Raw genomic sequence first — 14606 nt, 5'->3', positions numbered from 1 at the left:
ATCTTATGATCGTTTATTTTTAACAAAGGAGTAATAAGATAAAGTTGTAAGGTGAAATTTATGAGGGAATTTGTAAGGGAATATCTATAAAGTATTGTACTGATGGATGTTTCAATATAAAGTAGATACAGTAGTTCCTTTTGCCCAATGAACAACAATTTTGAAGTTACTGGAAGGACCATGGCAATTCAAAATCAAAAGTTGATCAAGACAAATTATTGGTTAAGAAGGTTAAACTATGGCAAATAAATCTGAGAGAAAGAAGGGACAAAGAAGATGGAGATAAGGTTAGTGACACATCTGTGGAAAAAGTGGAGGTAGGTATTTTCTAACAGTGAACGAAGCACATCTGCTCAAGTTCAGTTTGCTTGTATCAGAAGCTGAAAAATAGACCATCTCTTATGTAATTCAGATGGAAAAGGCTTTTAGCTGAACTTGATTTCCATATCATGAACATTCCTACATATGAAACAATTTCTCTTCTGAGTCACGAAAAATCTCCAGTCAGAAAGCTGTTATTCAATTGCTGCAAATGACCAGTGTGAAAACAGAGTGAAAATCATGACTAAAACCATCAAAAGATTACAAAGATCCAAGTCGATCTGTCCTTATGGCAGCAGACACTGGACAGTGCAGACGTTTAGACAGACACTGGTCACGTACTGGATGAACTCTATGAATGTACAATAACATCACTCACAGCTGTCTGTCCAGTAGCACTCAGCCAACACAGAATTTGTATCTCAACTCCTAGTAAACCTTAAACACTCAGAAAAGGTTGATTGCTCACCTCAGTGACTCTGTCCGGTTGATCAGAGGCCGACAGGGCGGGGGTGGTGGTGAAATATATAAAAGTGGCTCTTCTGAGACTATCATTAGTGCTTTATTATCAGACACAGAACGATCATACCTGGAAAAATAAAGAAAAGGATATCAAGAAATCCCTTAAAATACTTTTTTATGGACCTTTGACCAAATCCAGAGTATGAGCACTAATATCAGCAGACCCACAAATGTTATAGTTGTTCCCTTGGGACCTTTGAAACAGGTGAATAACAATTCCTATCAAACATCCAATGTTCTCAGTCAATTCCTCAATGGGGTCTGACAGCACTCAACACAGGGAAGACAGTTGAGCATTAGCAGATGTTGGATCTCTTCCCATAAAGGCCAGATATTGAAAGAAAATGTAGCCTGTAAAATATTCCTCATAGTATGTAAACTATGTGATCTCTGCAGAGGCAACTTTCTTTTTCATTCCAGAGCTGTGCTACAGAAATACTAAATTTATTATCGACTAAAACCATGCAGAAGTAAAGACCATGAGCTATACAACAATGGAGTAGCCACGAACTACATTACAACTGAATGGAGAGGACTTACATCTCCAAGTGTCTCCAGAATCTAGCCTGGTTTTGACAAAAAGTGAAAAGGAGCATCTATTTCTCAGTACAAAAATCCATAACACTCTCAGCACCTCTTGAAGGGTTAACTACTTATCACAATACCTATTATAAGTTTCTCCCTTGATAAGTTCTCAATGTAAAAGCTTTAGTCCCCTAGGTTTTGATAGACTTGTAGCTCCTAAACTTCAATTTCTTTCTGAAAAATCAGGTATAAGAGCTCATGAAAGCCTCATTTACATTCCCTTCCTTTTCCCAGCTTTCTCTTCATTTTCATGTCTGCTTCTCCTGTCTACTGCATCTAGGACTGATAAAGAAAAATATGCAGCAAAGAGCTCACAGCTTGCCAAAATCAGGGTGAAACAGTGAAAGAAAAGGAGGAGATACATGCATATCCTCCTAAGAGAACTAGTCTACTCTTACATCACCTAAGTCATGGTCTGAAATGTACCACATAGGACACAAAGCCCTCACCATGGCTACAGCCTTAAAATGCTCTTGATTTATTGCCTTCTTTCTGCATGGCAAAATACATTAGGGCTTTCTGCACATCTGTGCCTGGCTTTGTTCAACCAGCCAAAACACTCTACTGGAAAGGGACAGTCTAATAGGATAAATCTTGTAAGGGGAAAACATGAGCTGTATTAGCCAGACTTCAATCTGGAGGCAATTATATGTTCACTTATGAACTGCATGCTAGAGATTTAGGAAGCCTGAAAGCCAGTATTTAATTAAATAATGCAAAAACACAAGGATGGACTCAGAGTTTTATAAAAATGTACAGTGCTAAGTTCAGAGTGTGTTCTTAATTGTGAACTTGCCCAGTCTTCTCTCGAGCAACTAAGAAAATAAATACTCCAGCTTGAAAAGTATGCAGATATAGATAATATGACAAATATCAGAACTATGCAAGCTAAAATATAGATCAGAGGAAAAAAGCAGAGAGATGAAGGACTGAAAAAGGTTCTGAAAGCCTCTGTGGCATACACTTGTTTATGTGCTCTCTTCCCTAACACCATGCAGCACAGCCACGTGTACACTTCTGAAGCATTACGTATTGGGTAATCTTGGAGATAAAATACCATATTTATTTGAAAAACAACCTGGTAAACTTTGTTAAATAATAAAAGACTAGCTTTCAAAACACTGTGTTTGTAAGCTCTGCTGCTCTATAAAAACAGCAATAGTGCTGGCCAAAAAGGTCAGTAAGGCAGGGAGAGCTAAAAGCACCATTGCCCTCTGTCACTCAAAATATGTTAAAGGTTTTCATCTCACCTATTACTCTTCTCAGGAATGATGCCCTCAGGTATTTTCTGAGCTGCACTGGACTCCTGGCCAGCTGAGAACTCCAGAAGATTTCTGGTCCGGTGATTAGAACTCGCAGTGGAATCAACTCCACTGGGATCCTTTTCGAATATACTGGAAAACATAATAAACATAGCAAAATGTATCATGCACATAAAGGCTCTGCAAGGCACTTGACTGTGAAGTGTTAAATATTCTCAGGAGGAGAAGCTTCTGGCTGCTGTTATGTTACACGGATAAGGTTCATATCATATCTAATGTAAAAACTTGATATCTTGTGTCACTATAATACTGTCATTCAAAGCATCAGTGGACAGAAAAGCAGTTCTTCAGTTTTAATTGTTTGAAGGATTTTGATGCTCTGTTTTTCATGTTCCCCCACATAAGCTTCACCTGATGAAACAAAGATCAATCTGCTTGTAACCCAGATCTGCAGGCGTAATAAAATTATCTATATCCAAGTAAAAGCACCCCTAAACTTCAACTTTTATCAGCCTTAAAGTACATTTGACATAGTTTATATGAATAGATTATGTAAGGAAAACTTAGCTACCAAATCCTGTGCAGCTGCAAGCCTGGAATGTTATGCCAGACATCTAACAAAAGTGTACACAAACATGTATGTTCAATTCTAGTTGGATTTAGAACAACTGGCAGGGCTGACAGCCCCATCTACAAAGCAGCAGCAGGCCATGGTCCCAGACACCCTGTTGTTCCAGTGTGTGCCTGCATTGATTCAAGGATCCTTCCCTGGGGGCTGCTCAGCCAGCCAGCCATGCAGCACAGGAACCTCTGTGCTGCTCTCCGTGCAAAGCAAGGCAGCAGCACTGCACATGTGAGCTGGAAAAACGACCAGCCAACTGCTGTACAACATCGACTGCATCCCAGTTCAGAAGGGCGACTTGCAAGCGAGAAATCCTGAGAGCACAAAAGCAATCCTTCAATTTCTCCTCTTCCGAGTCTGCCTTTACATGGTTGCTTCCTGAAAAAAGTGTATTTACAAACCCAAGTCCTAACCTTGGCTGACAACAGCAGAGCATCACCAGCAGCAACATGGTGAAAACACAAAAATACAAGCCCCCAGCGCACCAATGAGATCTTTGCCATACACGCTGACCACTGCCCACAGAGCACATTTTAATTCATGCCTCACTTCTCCTGTGCAGCAGAGCATAAACTCTACAGGGGAATCTCTCATTTTCCTAGTTTTACATGGCATCACTTTGCAACAGGCAACAAATACAAATGGTAACAAGAGACAGGTAAAAACTAGGAGGGCAAGATTAAATACTCCACAACTACACAGAAGGCACACAGAGTTGCCTAACAATTTCACGTCTTTTGCCAACACATTTGCACTCCTGTTAGTAGTAACCCAGGTGTCCCTGTGAATAATTTTGTCATATTCTGAACCACAGGAGTCAGGGCAATCCTAGACCCTGGCTGACATCACTTTGGCTGCCTCATCTTCTCCAGGTTTCTAGGCAGCATCATTGAGTCAGGGGAGCAGAACTGCTACAGGTTGTGCTTTCACTAGTGCCAATGGGCAGAAAAGTACTTACAGTTTCCTTACTGCCTATGTGCACTGATATCCAAATGTTTCATTGCTTCTACTGCACAGCATAGAAAGCTGGATGGTTTATTCATAACCTCGTATCAGGTAACACCAGGCTATCCAATTTAACAGAAGTCATCTCCACTATCTACTGGATTTTATGAGACCATGTTTCTTCTCTTCCGATGAAAGCATCAGCACAACTGGCAGCATCTCAAGCCCAGAACCAGAGCTCAAAACTAAGGCTGAGGCTTAAACAGATGCCACACCTTCCTGCTGGAAGTCGCTCACTGTCAAAACGCCTCACTCTACCTAACCCGGAGTCATGACAGCCAAAAGGACGGGGTAGTTTATTCATCAAACCAAGAATATCTGTCAGAAGATCTAAAAGTTGTAACTCTCCTGCAAACCCTTTCTCCACAGCCTGAAGTCTATCAGCCATCCAGTGTGTTGCCCAACCTACTGGATCTGGCATTTTGGTCTATCCTACCTCTTTCCTTTCCTGTTCAAAATGACACATCGGACCAGAGGAACTTTCCATGTAATTACTTATCTAAAGCTGACAAAAATCTAAGCAGAAGATCTGTAACAAATTTGCATTTTTCCATGACGGTTCTTCCTTCCTATTTGCCTCATTCTGCAAAGGCGATTCTTATTTCAGGTTCCAGCTTGGCGGGGTGGCCAGTTTGAGGTGAAGTGTCACATGCAATACATTCCTACTCCAGTTCACCCTGAGCTCTGAACAACAGCAGAGAAATCCAAACCAAATCCATCCAGGATAAAGACACCCACTGCTCTACAATCACAGCTAATCTTCAGTTTTTTTAATTTAGTTGTTTTAGCTCTACAGCCATTCAAAACCACACACACCTCATTTTATACCATCAGATTTAGAAGAGAGGAAAAGTTTATTTTTACTCTTCTCAAGCTTAAAGCACCTTAATCTTTTCATCAAAATTAAAATTTCACTTTTGGCAGCAGCCAAGTATGGGATGTTTCAACATGAAAGAATATATTTTCAGCAGCAAAAGACAAAGAAGGAAGTGAACAGAGTACATTTTGCCATCCTTACAGACATAAACCATGGCTCCCACTTCTGACAACACAGGCACCAACTGAGAACAAAATATGGCATTAGGGTATCTATTCAAATGATATTTCCTTTTTAGGATTGTTACTTTCCACAAAATGCTTCTTTTGAAGCAGGGCTAGCAGCACTTTCTGCCAATAAGCCATATGGGCCACATTTGCCTCCCCTTTCCCATTCCTTTTTGTACCTTGAAGATGACCAAAAGTTTCCTTCTCAAAGCCTAAAATATGCCTAAAAAAAAATTAAAAACCCCCTTTCTTGCTCATTTGGTTTGTGGCAATGACCCAAACCCAAAATAACTAAGTCTGGATAAGGAAAAGCCCCACAACTTGAAATACTGCCCCTCTTCCACCTTCTAGTTACTTGGGTGGTTTTGTTAGTTTTTTTCCCCATCTGAACAGTTGATGTTGTTCTGTTGTATCATTCCTCCCTCTTCCCTTCTCCCACGAGAGGTCACTAGTGAAGTTTGTCTATAAATAGGGCTCCATCTTCAGGAAGCAGACAGGAGAAGACATGGAGGTAATGGTCTGTATCCTCTGACTTCTCAAAGACCTTTCCTTACCAAGTGGGTTCATGACAGTCTGACAAAGGATATCAGAAATACTCCTTCTTTGAAATCTCAAATTAACACAGGGGCAAAAAGCACGACTTAGGACCAAGGAATCCCTTCAAGCAGCTGGGAGAGGATGGACCTCTCCTGCAGAACTACATCTGGAAACACTGGTCCACTTGAGGCATACTGAGGTTTACAAGTGCCAGGCAAAACAGCAACAATACAAGCTGGAACAGGAAGGGTCTACAGAGCAGATCCCAACACCATGACACAGAAGATGAAGTCAATACTGGGCATTTAAAAACATCAGGTAGAAGAGGCTAGAAACCATAGAAAGAAAGGTAGAAGATCTCATTCAGAGGAAAGAAAAGCTTCAGAAAAACAGTATTTTCAACTAAGATATCAATAGTTGCTCTAAGAACCACTTTAATATGACAGATGGTAAAACCATGGGCAGTTTTTTCATTCTGTTGGGCTACAAGATGAGAACTTGGAAAAGGAAGAGCACTTTGGCATATCTTCCCTGAGCAAGTCCTACTATTCGAAGGAACTGAGTTACTGCCGCACCTTAAAAGTCAAAAAAAATTGAAGCTGACAAATGGTTTTACTGGACAAGACGGCCAGGGTAGAAATTGGAATCTTTCCTGTTTGGCCACACTTACACACCTGGGGTGTACCAAGGCTTTAGAGCCTGCATTTGGACATCCCAGACACCACGAGCATGAAAGGGTTTTCACAAGTCGCGAACACCATGTCCAAGCTGGCTGAGCTATCGGCTTGTTTCAGATGCAAAACCAGATCCAAGGGAAAAAAAGAAAGAACCACTAAATATTTCATGCAGATGTTTGTTCAGAAGTGTAGATAAATTTGATTATAGGAGGGAAAGAAAAGCAACACTCCTGCCATGGCTTCTCCAGGCATTCAATAGCACCTGATATTTTAGCTGTATTTTTACTTCTTTGGTTTGAACGTCAGTTTGATAAATGTGAAAGCAAGTCTTGCCAGGAGCACGAACTAAATATTGCTTGTGCTTCTGGCTGTGCACTTCAAGTTTTGAATACTGACATTTAAGCTGTACAGTAATTCGTAGACGAAAGCCAATAGTGATATCATAACAAAGAGTTTTCTGGGGACAGAACCATCTCTGAGTATGAGTTGGGATGTTTCCAACAAGTTAAAGTTGACATTGCAAGGAGACACCAACCAAAGACCTTGTCCTCTTCCTAACCGACTCCAGACAAGGCTGCCACAATGCCAGACACTCTCTGGAAAGTATTTCTTGTTTCTTATTCCCGATGAGCGCACCATCTGCCAAGAGCAAGGCTCTACCTTCCCCTGCTGGGCTGCTCCAGACCTACCCTCTCCAAGCACTGGGCTGGAAAGAGGAAGATGAGGAAAGTAACACAAAGTGGAGGAATGATCTCTGTGTTTTTTGTTGTTTTGCATGCTTTAAAAAGCAATTTATTTTTAATAAAGTTGCTGGAAAAGAAAGGAAGAAAGCAAATACTGACACCCAGAGCACTTCTCTTCTGCTTGGAGAACTCTATACCATTATCTGGAAGTGGACTGGCCTTTGTTGCCAAAGCTTGTGGCTGTGATCAGCAAAGGAAGGAGGAATGAATCACTTCCTCCTCCTGCAGCTGTAGTTTGTAAAAAAACCTTAAAGTATCCAATTTTATTCAAGCATCAACCCATCACAAGAGGTATTGAAAGGTCTGGAACCTGGACCTGAGTCCAATTTACTCAGCTTGTCCTTTTCCTCTCGACTCCTCTCTCTCTCTTCAAGGAGAAACTACAATACAAGGCTAAAGGTGTGCTACAGAAACAGTTTTCTAACTGTGGGCCATCTGCAACACAAATGTACACTCAGCACTGAAACATATTCTTTCAGTGTCACAAACATTACACTAAGTTTCCCATATTACAAGTGTTCAGAGTTGCAAATGCCTTCCGATGCTTCTGCTGTTTTTGCTAAAACACTCAAAGGGCTCTGTATTTCCCTGGCAGCCAGAAGATATGGAGCTGGCTACACATGGCACTGTTTCATGCCTCTTGCACTCATTAACAGTTTTCTCTTCATGTTTCACCAGTTCCTCTCTGGTAGTGTGTAAGAAATTAATAGCCCTCTGCCCGACATCATTTGGATGCAGGTTTGTTAGCACACTTCAGGTATACATCACATTTAAGCCTATCAACCTCCTGAAGACATATGGAAGGCTAATGAGGTTTGCAAAAAGCAGAGAAACAATCCTTTTATATCTTCCACAAAGTGTAAAAAATCCCAGGATTGGATGAAGTGAGAATAAGAAACTGACTGTTTCTCTGCTACCAGAACATCTTCTGGAGATGTTTCAAGTAGCCACTGCAAATTTAGACAACACCATCCCACCTGCAGCTGAAGGAAATCGTGGACCACCAGCACAATGTTTAACGCTCACAGTTCAGCACCTCTCCCACATCAGGCTTGGCTGGAAGGCAGCAAAGGCCAGGCAAGGAACCTGGTTGGGGGGTTCCTCTTCCATTACATTGCAAGCCATTGGAGGTTCCAACTAATCTGCCCCATTTCACACTGGAATGGAGGGAGGAAGGAGCACACACACAATTGGGAAAGAACTGGTAATGCGACAAAATAAGGCAAAAATAATGCTGTGTTTCAGTTGCCAGTCACTGCCCTTCATTTTGGGCAGGTACCAGACACATGGCTTTAGTCTACTTAGCCCATGTTATTCAAGAGGACATTTGGGGTGTTTTCAAACACACCACGACGCTGCTTGATCTCGTGACTGATCTCACCTGCCAGGGCAGCACAGGGGTGAGCTCCAGACCTCGGCCCAGGAGCAGCTGCTGTGGGTGGGATCTGCAGTGACAAACCCGAGCACACAACACACAGCTCCAACACCTCTGTAGCAACACAACTCTTACTGCACGTGATGTTATGGTAAGGAGATCAGCTCCTTTGCCCACACAGCAAATGCTCCCTTTGAGGGAACTATGGCATTATTTCTCTAACTTTCCAACACCCCACCACCAAGGTATCCCTGGGCTCCTGCTTGCCACAAGATGGGTCTGTTTCTTTAATCAAGGAGTCCAGCATAAAGGCTCAAACAAGAGAAAACTTGCACAAAAACACTGCTGAATGCACCAGACCTCAGAATAATCCTGCTCTCCCACACACCAACTCAAGATTGCTCAGCCTGTGTAAGAGCACTTACACTTACTTGTATAAGACTACAGTGACACCAATATAGGTGTGCTCAATTAGTGCTGTTGGCAGCTCAAATTGCTCGTGCTCCAAAACCTCACCAGGCTACATTAGTACTGACTAGCAGCCTGCAGACTAGGTAGGATGCTAATCTCAGTTCTGGTGGAAGAGTTGTGTTTTGATTACTTCATCCTTACAAGCAGCAGGTCGTGGTAGCATGCAGCTGAACAATCCTTGGGCAATTTCTTCATTTTTAGTAAAAGATGATTAATCTTACCACTTCTGGTTTTGGTGTTTTGTTTCTTTTTTCCTGTTTGTGCTACCAATTTAAGGAATGAGACACACCCCAAAGTCTTTCAGGAGTCAAAAAAATCACTGCTTCTTCATTTGCTGTAGTCCATGACAATAGCAGAAAAATCACATTTCTCAGCTGGCCAGGCCAGTGTCTTTATTTGCAGATTGGTCACTGGATCTAAATTTTTAATAGATTATTCAATTTCCAGGATAGTCCTGGAAAGCAGAGGAAAACCCATGAGAACACCCTAGAGAGGAGCTGCAATGAAGTTTCTGTAAAAGGCCAGCCATTCTAGCGCAGCTGCTTTAGGTCAACAGGACACGAGAGGTTTTGAAGCAGCAGCAGCAGCTTTACTGAGCTCCATCAATCACCATCTCAGTCATCCTCCACCACAAATACAGCTTAAGAAATTTTCTTTACACCATCAAGTCTGTTTTTCAGTTTGAAAGAGGTTCCAATCGTACAGAGGTGGCCAACTTGTAAGATAACAAAAAAGCAATAAAAATAAAAAAAAAATAAAATATCATACCACCCTCTCAAACCTCCTGTTCCAATCTCTTTGCAAATTTGCCTTTCCTCTCTCCGACTTCATATTTTATTTTGTTTTCTGTCCACTAAATATCTGAAATGGTACTTAGGACACATTCTGGTTGGCTGACATCTTAATTAATGCTCTAAGACTACTGCTAGATGACAGTTACCATGTAAGCTTGAGCAGACTGATTATGGGGGAAAAAATAAGTAGTTGAACATTTTTGCATTTCCAAAAAATAATGCTAAGGTCACTAGCAAATACCTGCTTTACATGCTTTGCTGCTACTCTCCCAAGAAGAAGATATGAAGAAAAATTATCTTTTGCTTCTTTTGTGATCATTCTCCCTTCCCTGATTTTTATACATTGGTTGTGTTATTTTCCTGCAAATGTTACTATCACATTTAGGATTTGCATTTTAAAAAAAACCAAAACACACAAGACAATTTATATTCAAATGGGGAACAGAATCAAAATAAAAATATTCCCAAAATAAATACACAGGTTGTCTAGAGTAGAACATGGGCTTGGTTTCCATTTGTTTCAGCCTTGTTTGTGCTTGTTTAACACATTTTCAGATCTGGTTACTATACAGGCAGCGTCTAACACAAATGTGGAAATGAAGCAAGGGGAAAAAAAAGGCATCTAGGAACTGTAATAATTTGAAAATGTTCAGATTCCACGTAGTAAGTGGTAAAACAAAAATGCACAGCAAACTAGGTGTTTCTCAGTGCCAGAAGCCAGCTGGGAATGCGGCCGCAGTGACTGGCCTGCCTCTCACAGAAGGCACATGTGAAGGCAGGAGATCCCACAGATACCTTGCTCCAGGTGCTGTGGTCCCAGCTCCCAACCCTGCCTGTGCCAAGGTCTGTGTGCTCACTGCCTCTTGTGCAAACACCCTGCATTGCCAATTCCTGTCTTGCACCTCATGGTATGCAAGACTGGGGCAAGGGGGTGACCTCTGCAAGGAGCTGGATCAAAACATACCCTTTTCCCTTCGTACACCTCACCAATCATTCTTTAATAATAATAAAAGGAGGTTTTTATACATGTTAAGTCCAAACCCAAATAATTCACAAAGATTACAGAATAGTTCACTGACACACAGATGGGAAATTCCTGGGTGCCTTTCTTTCAGTGTAAAACAAACAGATAAAATAGAAACTTACACTAATACAATTCCTGTTAAATTACTTCTGCTTTTAGTAACTGAAAGTTTCTGTTTTCTATATAAACAATCAACAAACCCAACAGTTTAGTAACACAGTACAACCTAATGCAGAGTTACCACTAACTCCATACAAGCCACTTTCACATCCTCAATTTACACTGATATTCAATTTATATTTAATTACACTTACATTCATTTCTTAGAGATAACCTGGTGCCGTGTCCAAGACTGAAGGATGTTCTTAAAAGCTTGTTGGCAACTAAGCAGACTGGACTAGACTCTTCCTCCAGTATTTTCCAACAGATTTCTTGTGTCAACAGGCCAGCTTCCCTACCAGCCTTTCGGCCCCACTCCCATATTCCCAAACTCAACATTACAGATTACCCATACAGATGTTTGTCAGCATGAAAAAATGTGGCAGCAGAATAATTTTATCTGCTAAACTTGTTTGCCAAGGGCTGCCACATCCTGGACTGCTTCCCATAATCCTAAAACAGCAGAACAGCAGTCTTGGAGTCCTCCATGAAACATCACAAACATCTCACCACTCAAATACACAGTCAACAAGACTTACGACCAATCTAAAAAAGTTATGTGTGAGCCAGTATTAGTGCAACACACACCCATTAATGCAGAGGAAAACACAGAACTAACTACACAGCCAATCATCCAGATGGGATTTTTTGTGGGATGCTGAGTGCCCATACACTGCACCTCCATCGACCCACTGCAGGCCATGGAGGGTTTGCAGGACTGTCTGTTCTTCAGCTTCACATTCCTGTCCCAAAACAATCCAACTGCTTCTCTTTCTCTTACCTGACAGAAATAGATAACCAAAGAGAAAATCTATATATCTGACCTTCTGTTTTACCTCAAGTCTTCAAAGAATCCTATCACTTCCAGCTAAGAACCTGAGAAGCGTCTCACAATAAAGATGGCTAAGGGAATTCCAAAGTCTGCTCTAGAATTTAGGGGGTGAATTTCCCATGATTTTGCTTTTTTTTTTGGATGTCACTCTCCCTTTGCAATGGTTCACTGGTTTTGAATAATTATTCACTGCTAATATGCCCGAATCAAAACATCCTGAGCCTGAATGCTGGCACACCTCCACACAGGTGTGCAAGTGAAATGATTTCCAACACAGAAGAAATGGCAACACTGTCACAAGGTTTCAGAACATATTTATCTCCAGCTGATCACTGCACAGAAATTAGGTATTCCACAGTTAGCTAACTTGGGGGAAAAGAGTACTTTTGCTGAACTATAAGCTAGCATGGATATTATAACAAAAAATTACTTCTTTCTGTAAGAAATTGCAGGTGCTGAAAAACAGCACATACACTGGAAGCTCCTCTTGTTAAGGACTAAGCAGAACAGCAATCCTGACTATCGCATTTGTGGAGCTACCATTCAGTGACACCTTTATAAAAGGAAGAAAACACGTATGGGAGGAGTGAAATCTAAAGAAATGGTTTGTATAGCTCACATTCTGGGTCTTCCAAAGAGTATTGCACAATCATCATTCACACCACCTTGATAAAGTCTAGGATTTTAATTGCAGTGCAAAGCATTTATTCTGCTAGGGAGAAAAAAAAAAAAAGGCAAGTCTGCAAATACATTTCTCTTCACTGCCTAAATCCAGTACTGATGCAAACCACCTGGTTCAGGCACAGCAGTCACACTGGCACGCTCAGCTACTGCACTGGCCAGGAACAGCCAGACATCCAAGGATTTCTTTTTTGCTTTATCTACTTTATTAAACGTCAAACATGTCAAGAAGTTAACCCTCTCACATTTCTATAGTTACTGACTGTTGCAAAGATATGAACACAAGCTGACCTTTCAGCCTCCTTTGACAGAAGTGCCTTGCCATCAAACTCACCAGCTTACTCATTTCCGGGGGTAGAGAAGCTGCCACAGGAGCTTTAGAGCACCGTGGTAAAAGACTTCTCCTCCATCTCTCCATGTTCCCAAGCCTTTTATCACTAACAAGAGTTTCATGCTTTCCATCACCTCACTGTAATGCAGAGACAACTAGAATTTCCCTCAGCTTCAGAAAGATAACTAATTCTAGTAGTTCTCACCAAGTGTCTCTCTCAAGCAAGTGGTAACATTTGAAATGCAGATGGGATGTAAAAATCAATCACTTAATCTCTGGAAGCTGATACAGACCCTAAATGCATTAAGAAATGGTCTACCTTATCCATATCAAAGTAAAATTATCAGCTGTACTTCACTGCCTGAGATACACAGTATTTGCAATAAGTGCAAATACTTCAAAAGTAATTTCAGCTTTAGCGGATTTGCTAATATTATTAAAAATACAAACACCAACATTCTAAAAATTTAGCACAGTCAGAAACAAAGTCTTCCTCCATATTTATCCCATTCCATTCTGTAGTTTGACTGGGGTTTTGAGGACAAATGGAGACACTGCTGACTGAGAATCTACTGAAACATTATCCCCTTTTGAAAAAGCGAACTGCTTCGTATAAAACCCCTTTATGTTCCAAAGTCAAATTAAATAAACAAGTATGTGCAAGAAGTACTGCTTTTTATTCTCCTTTCTTCCACGGATCTTTATTTTAAAGTGTCTGGGAAGTAATGCTAGCATTTCCCTCCTGCTCTCTGGTTCCTATGCCCCACTGATAACAGTTCAAATGAGAGGTTTTTGACTATCACTTCGACTAATCAAGTAGAGGGAAAAACCTCTTCACCAAATCTAGAAGACAAGTAATGCAGGGCTCATAATAACAAGGGAGATTGCAGCTAGACACATCTAAAGGTCAGGACTGCAAAGCACTGGAACATACAGAGGGATTTCCTCACTGGATACTAATGCAGCTTCATCTTACAGGTACTGAAATCAGCACAGGTATAAACGACCAGATAAGCTCTCTAAGTCTGTAACTTTTTTTCCTAAAAGGATTCTAAACACAGTTCTTAATCTCTTCAGATATAAATCAAGCAGACAAACTGCTCTGGGCTGCACTGATTAACAAAATGCCAAGCCAAGAGAAATTAAAAGTACAAGATCTAGCTCTTGTTGCCAGAAGAAGTCCAAAAAAAAAAGAACCATTATGCAGATACATCTTCCCTTAACCAGGAAAAAAATAAAGGACAGAAGTCAGACTTCAAGCTCGTCTTTAAAACACACTGCTGCCTGTATTAATGATTCAAACAAAATTTGCAGAACAGAAAACTTGCTATGCAAAGAGGAATTTCTAAGCAGCTTACCTCAATGGGCCATAATTGAGCATTATAAAAGCCAGTATCACCATCACACACAGGGTCCTTCTCTTTGGAGATGATACTTTGAGTTTCTGGTTCTAGACAGGAAAAAATCAGAAGATGTGCAATAGAAGAGGGGCACAGATATGCAAATGTATGTCAGAAGCTAAATACACCAAATGATGCTTGCTTTTTAGATTTATATTTGCCTAATTATGTATGAATACATGCCAGGACTATTTAAAAATAAAACGTTTGTTTGTACGTTA

General features: G+C 40.9%; 1 protein-coding gene across 2 annotated transcripts in view; it reads right to left on the bottom strand.

Annotated features, from left to right (window-relative positions):
* The window catches only part of ATF6 (activating transcription factor 6), a 77655-nt gene that overhangs the window by 50322 nt on the left and 12727 nt on the right, over positions 1-14606 (bottom strand). For both annotated transcript variants that reach the window (XM_051804664.1, XM_051804674.1), the window contains exons 9-11: positions 14344-14435; positions 2679-2822; positions 791-910 (exon numbers count right to left, since the gene is read on the bottom strand). In XM_051804664.1, the coding sequence (XP_051660624.1) occupies positions 791-910; positions 2679-2822; positions 14344-14435 (356 nt within the window). The remainder of the gene's footprint in view (positions 1-790; positions 911-2678; positions 2823-14343; positions 14436-14606) is intronic.

This window comes from Manacus candei, unplaced genomic scaffold, assembly GCF_025592945.1.
Source record: "Manacus candei isolate 608988 ecotype Guabito, Panama unplaced genomic scaffold, ASM2559294v1 h1tg000005l, whole genome shotgun sequence".
Taxonomy (NCBI): Eukaryota; Metazoa; Chordata; class Aves; order Passeriformes; family Pipridae; genus Manacus; species Manacus candei.
The sequence above is the reverse complement of the archived record's forward strand: the minus strand, read 5'-3'. Positions and strand labels throughout refer to the sequence as shown.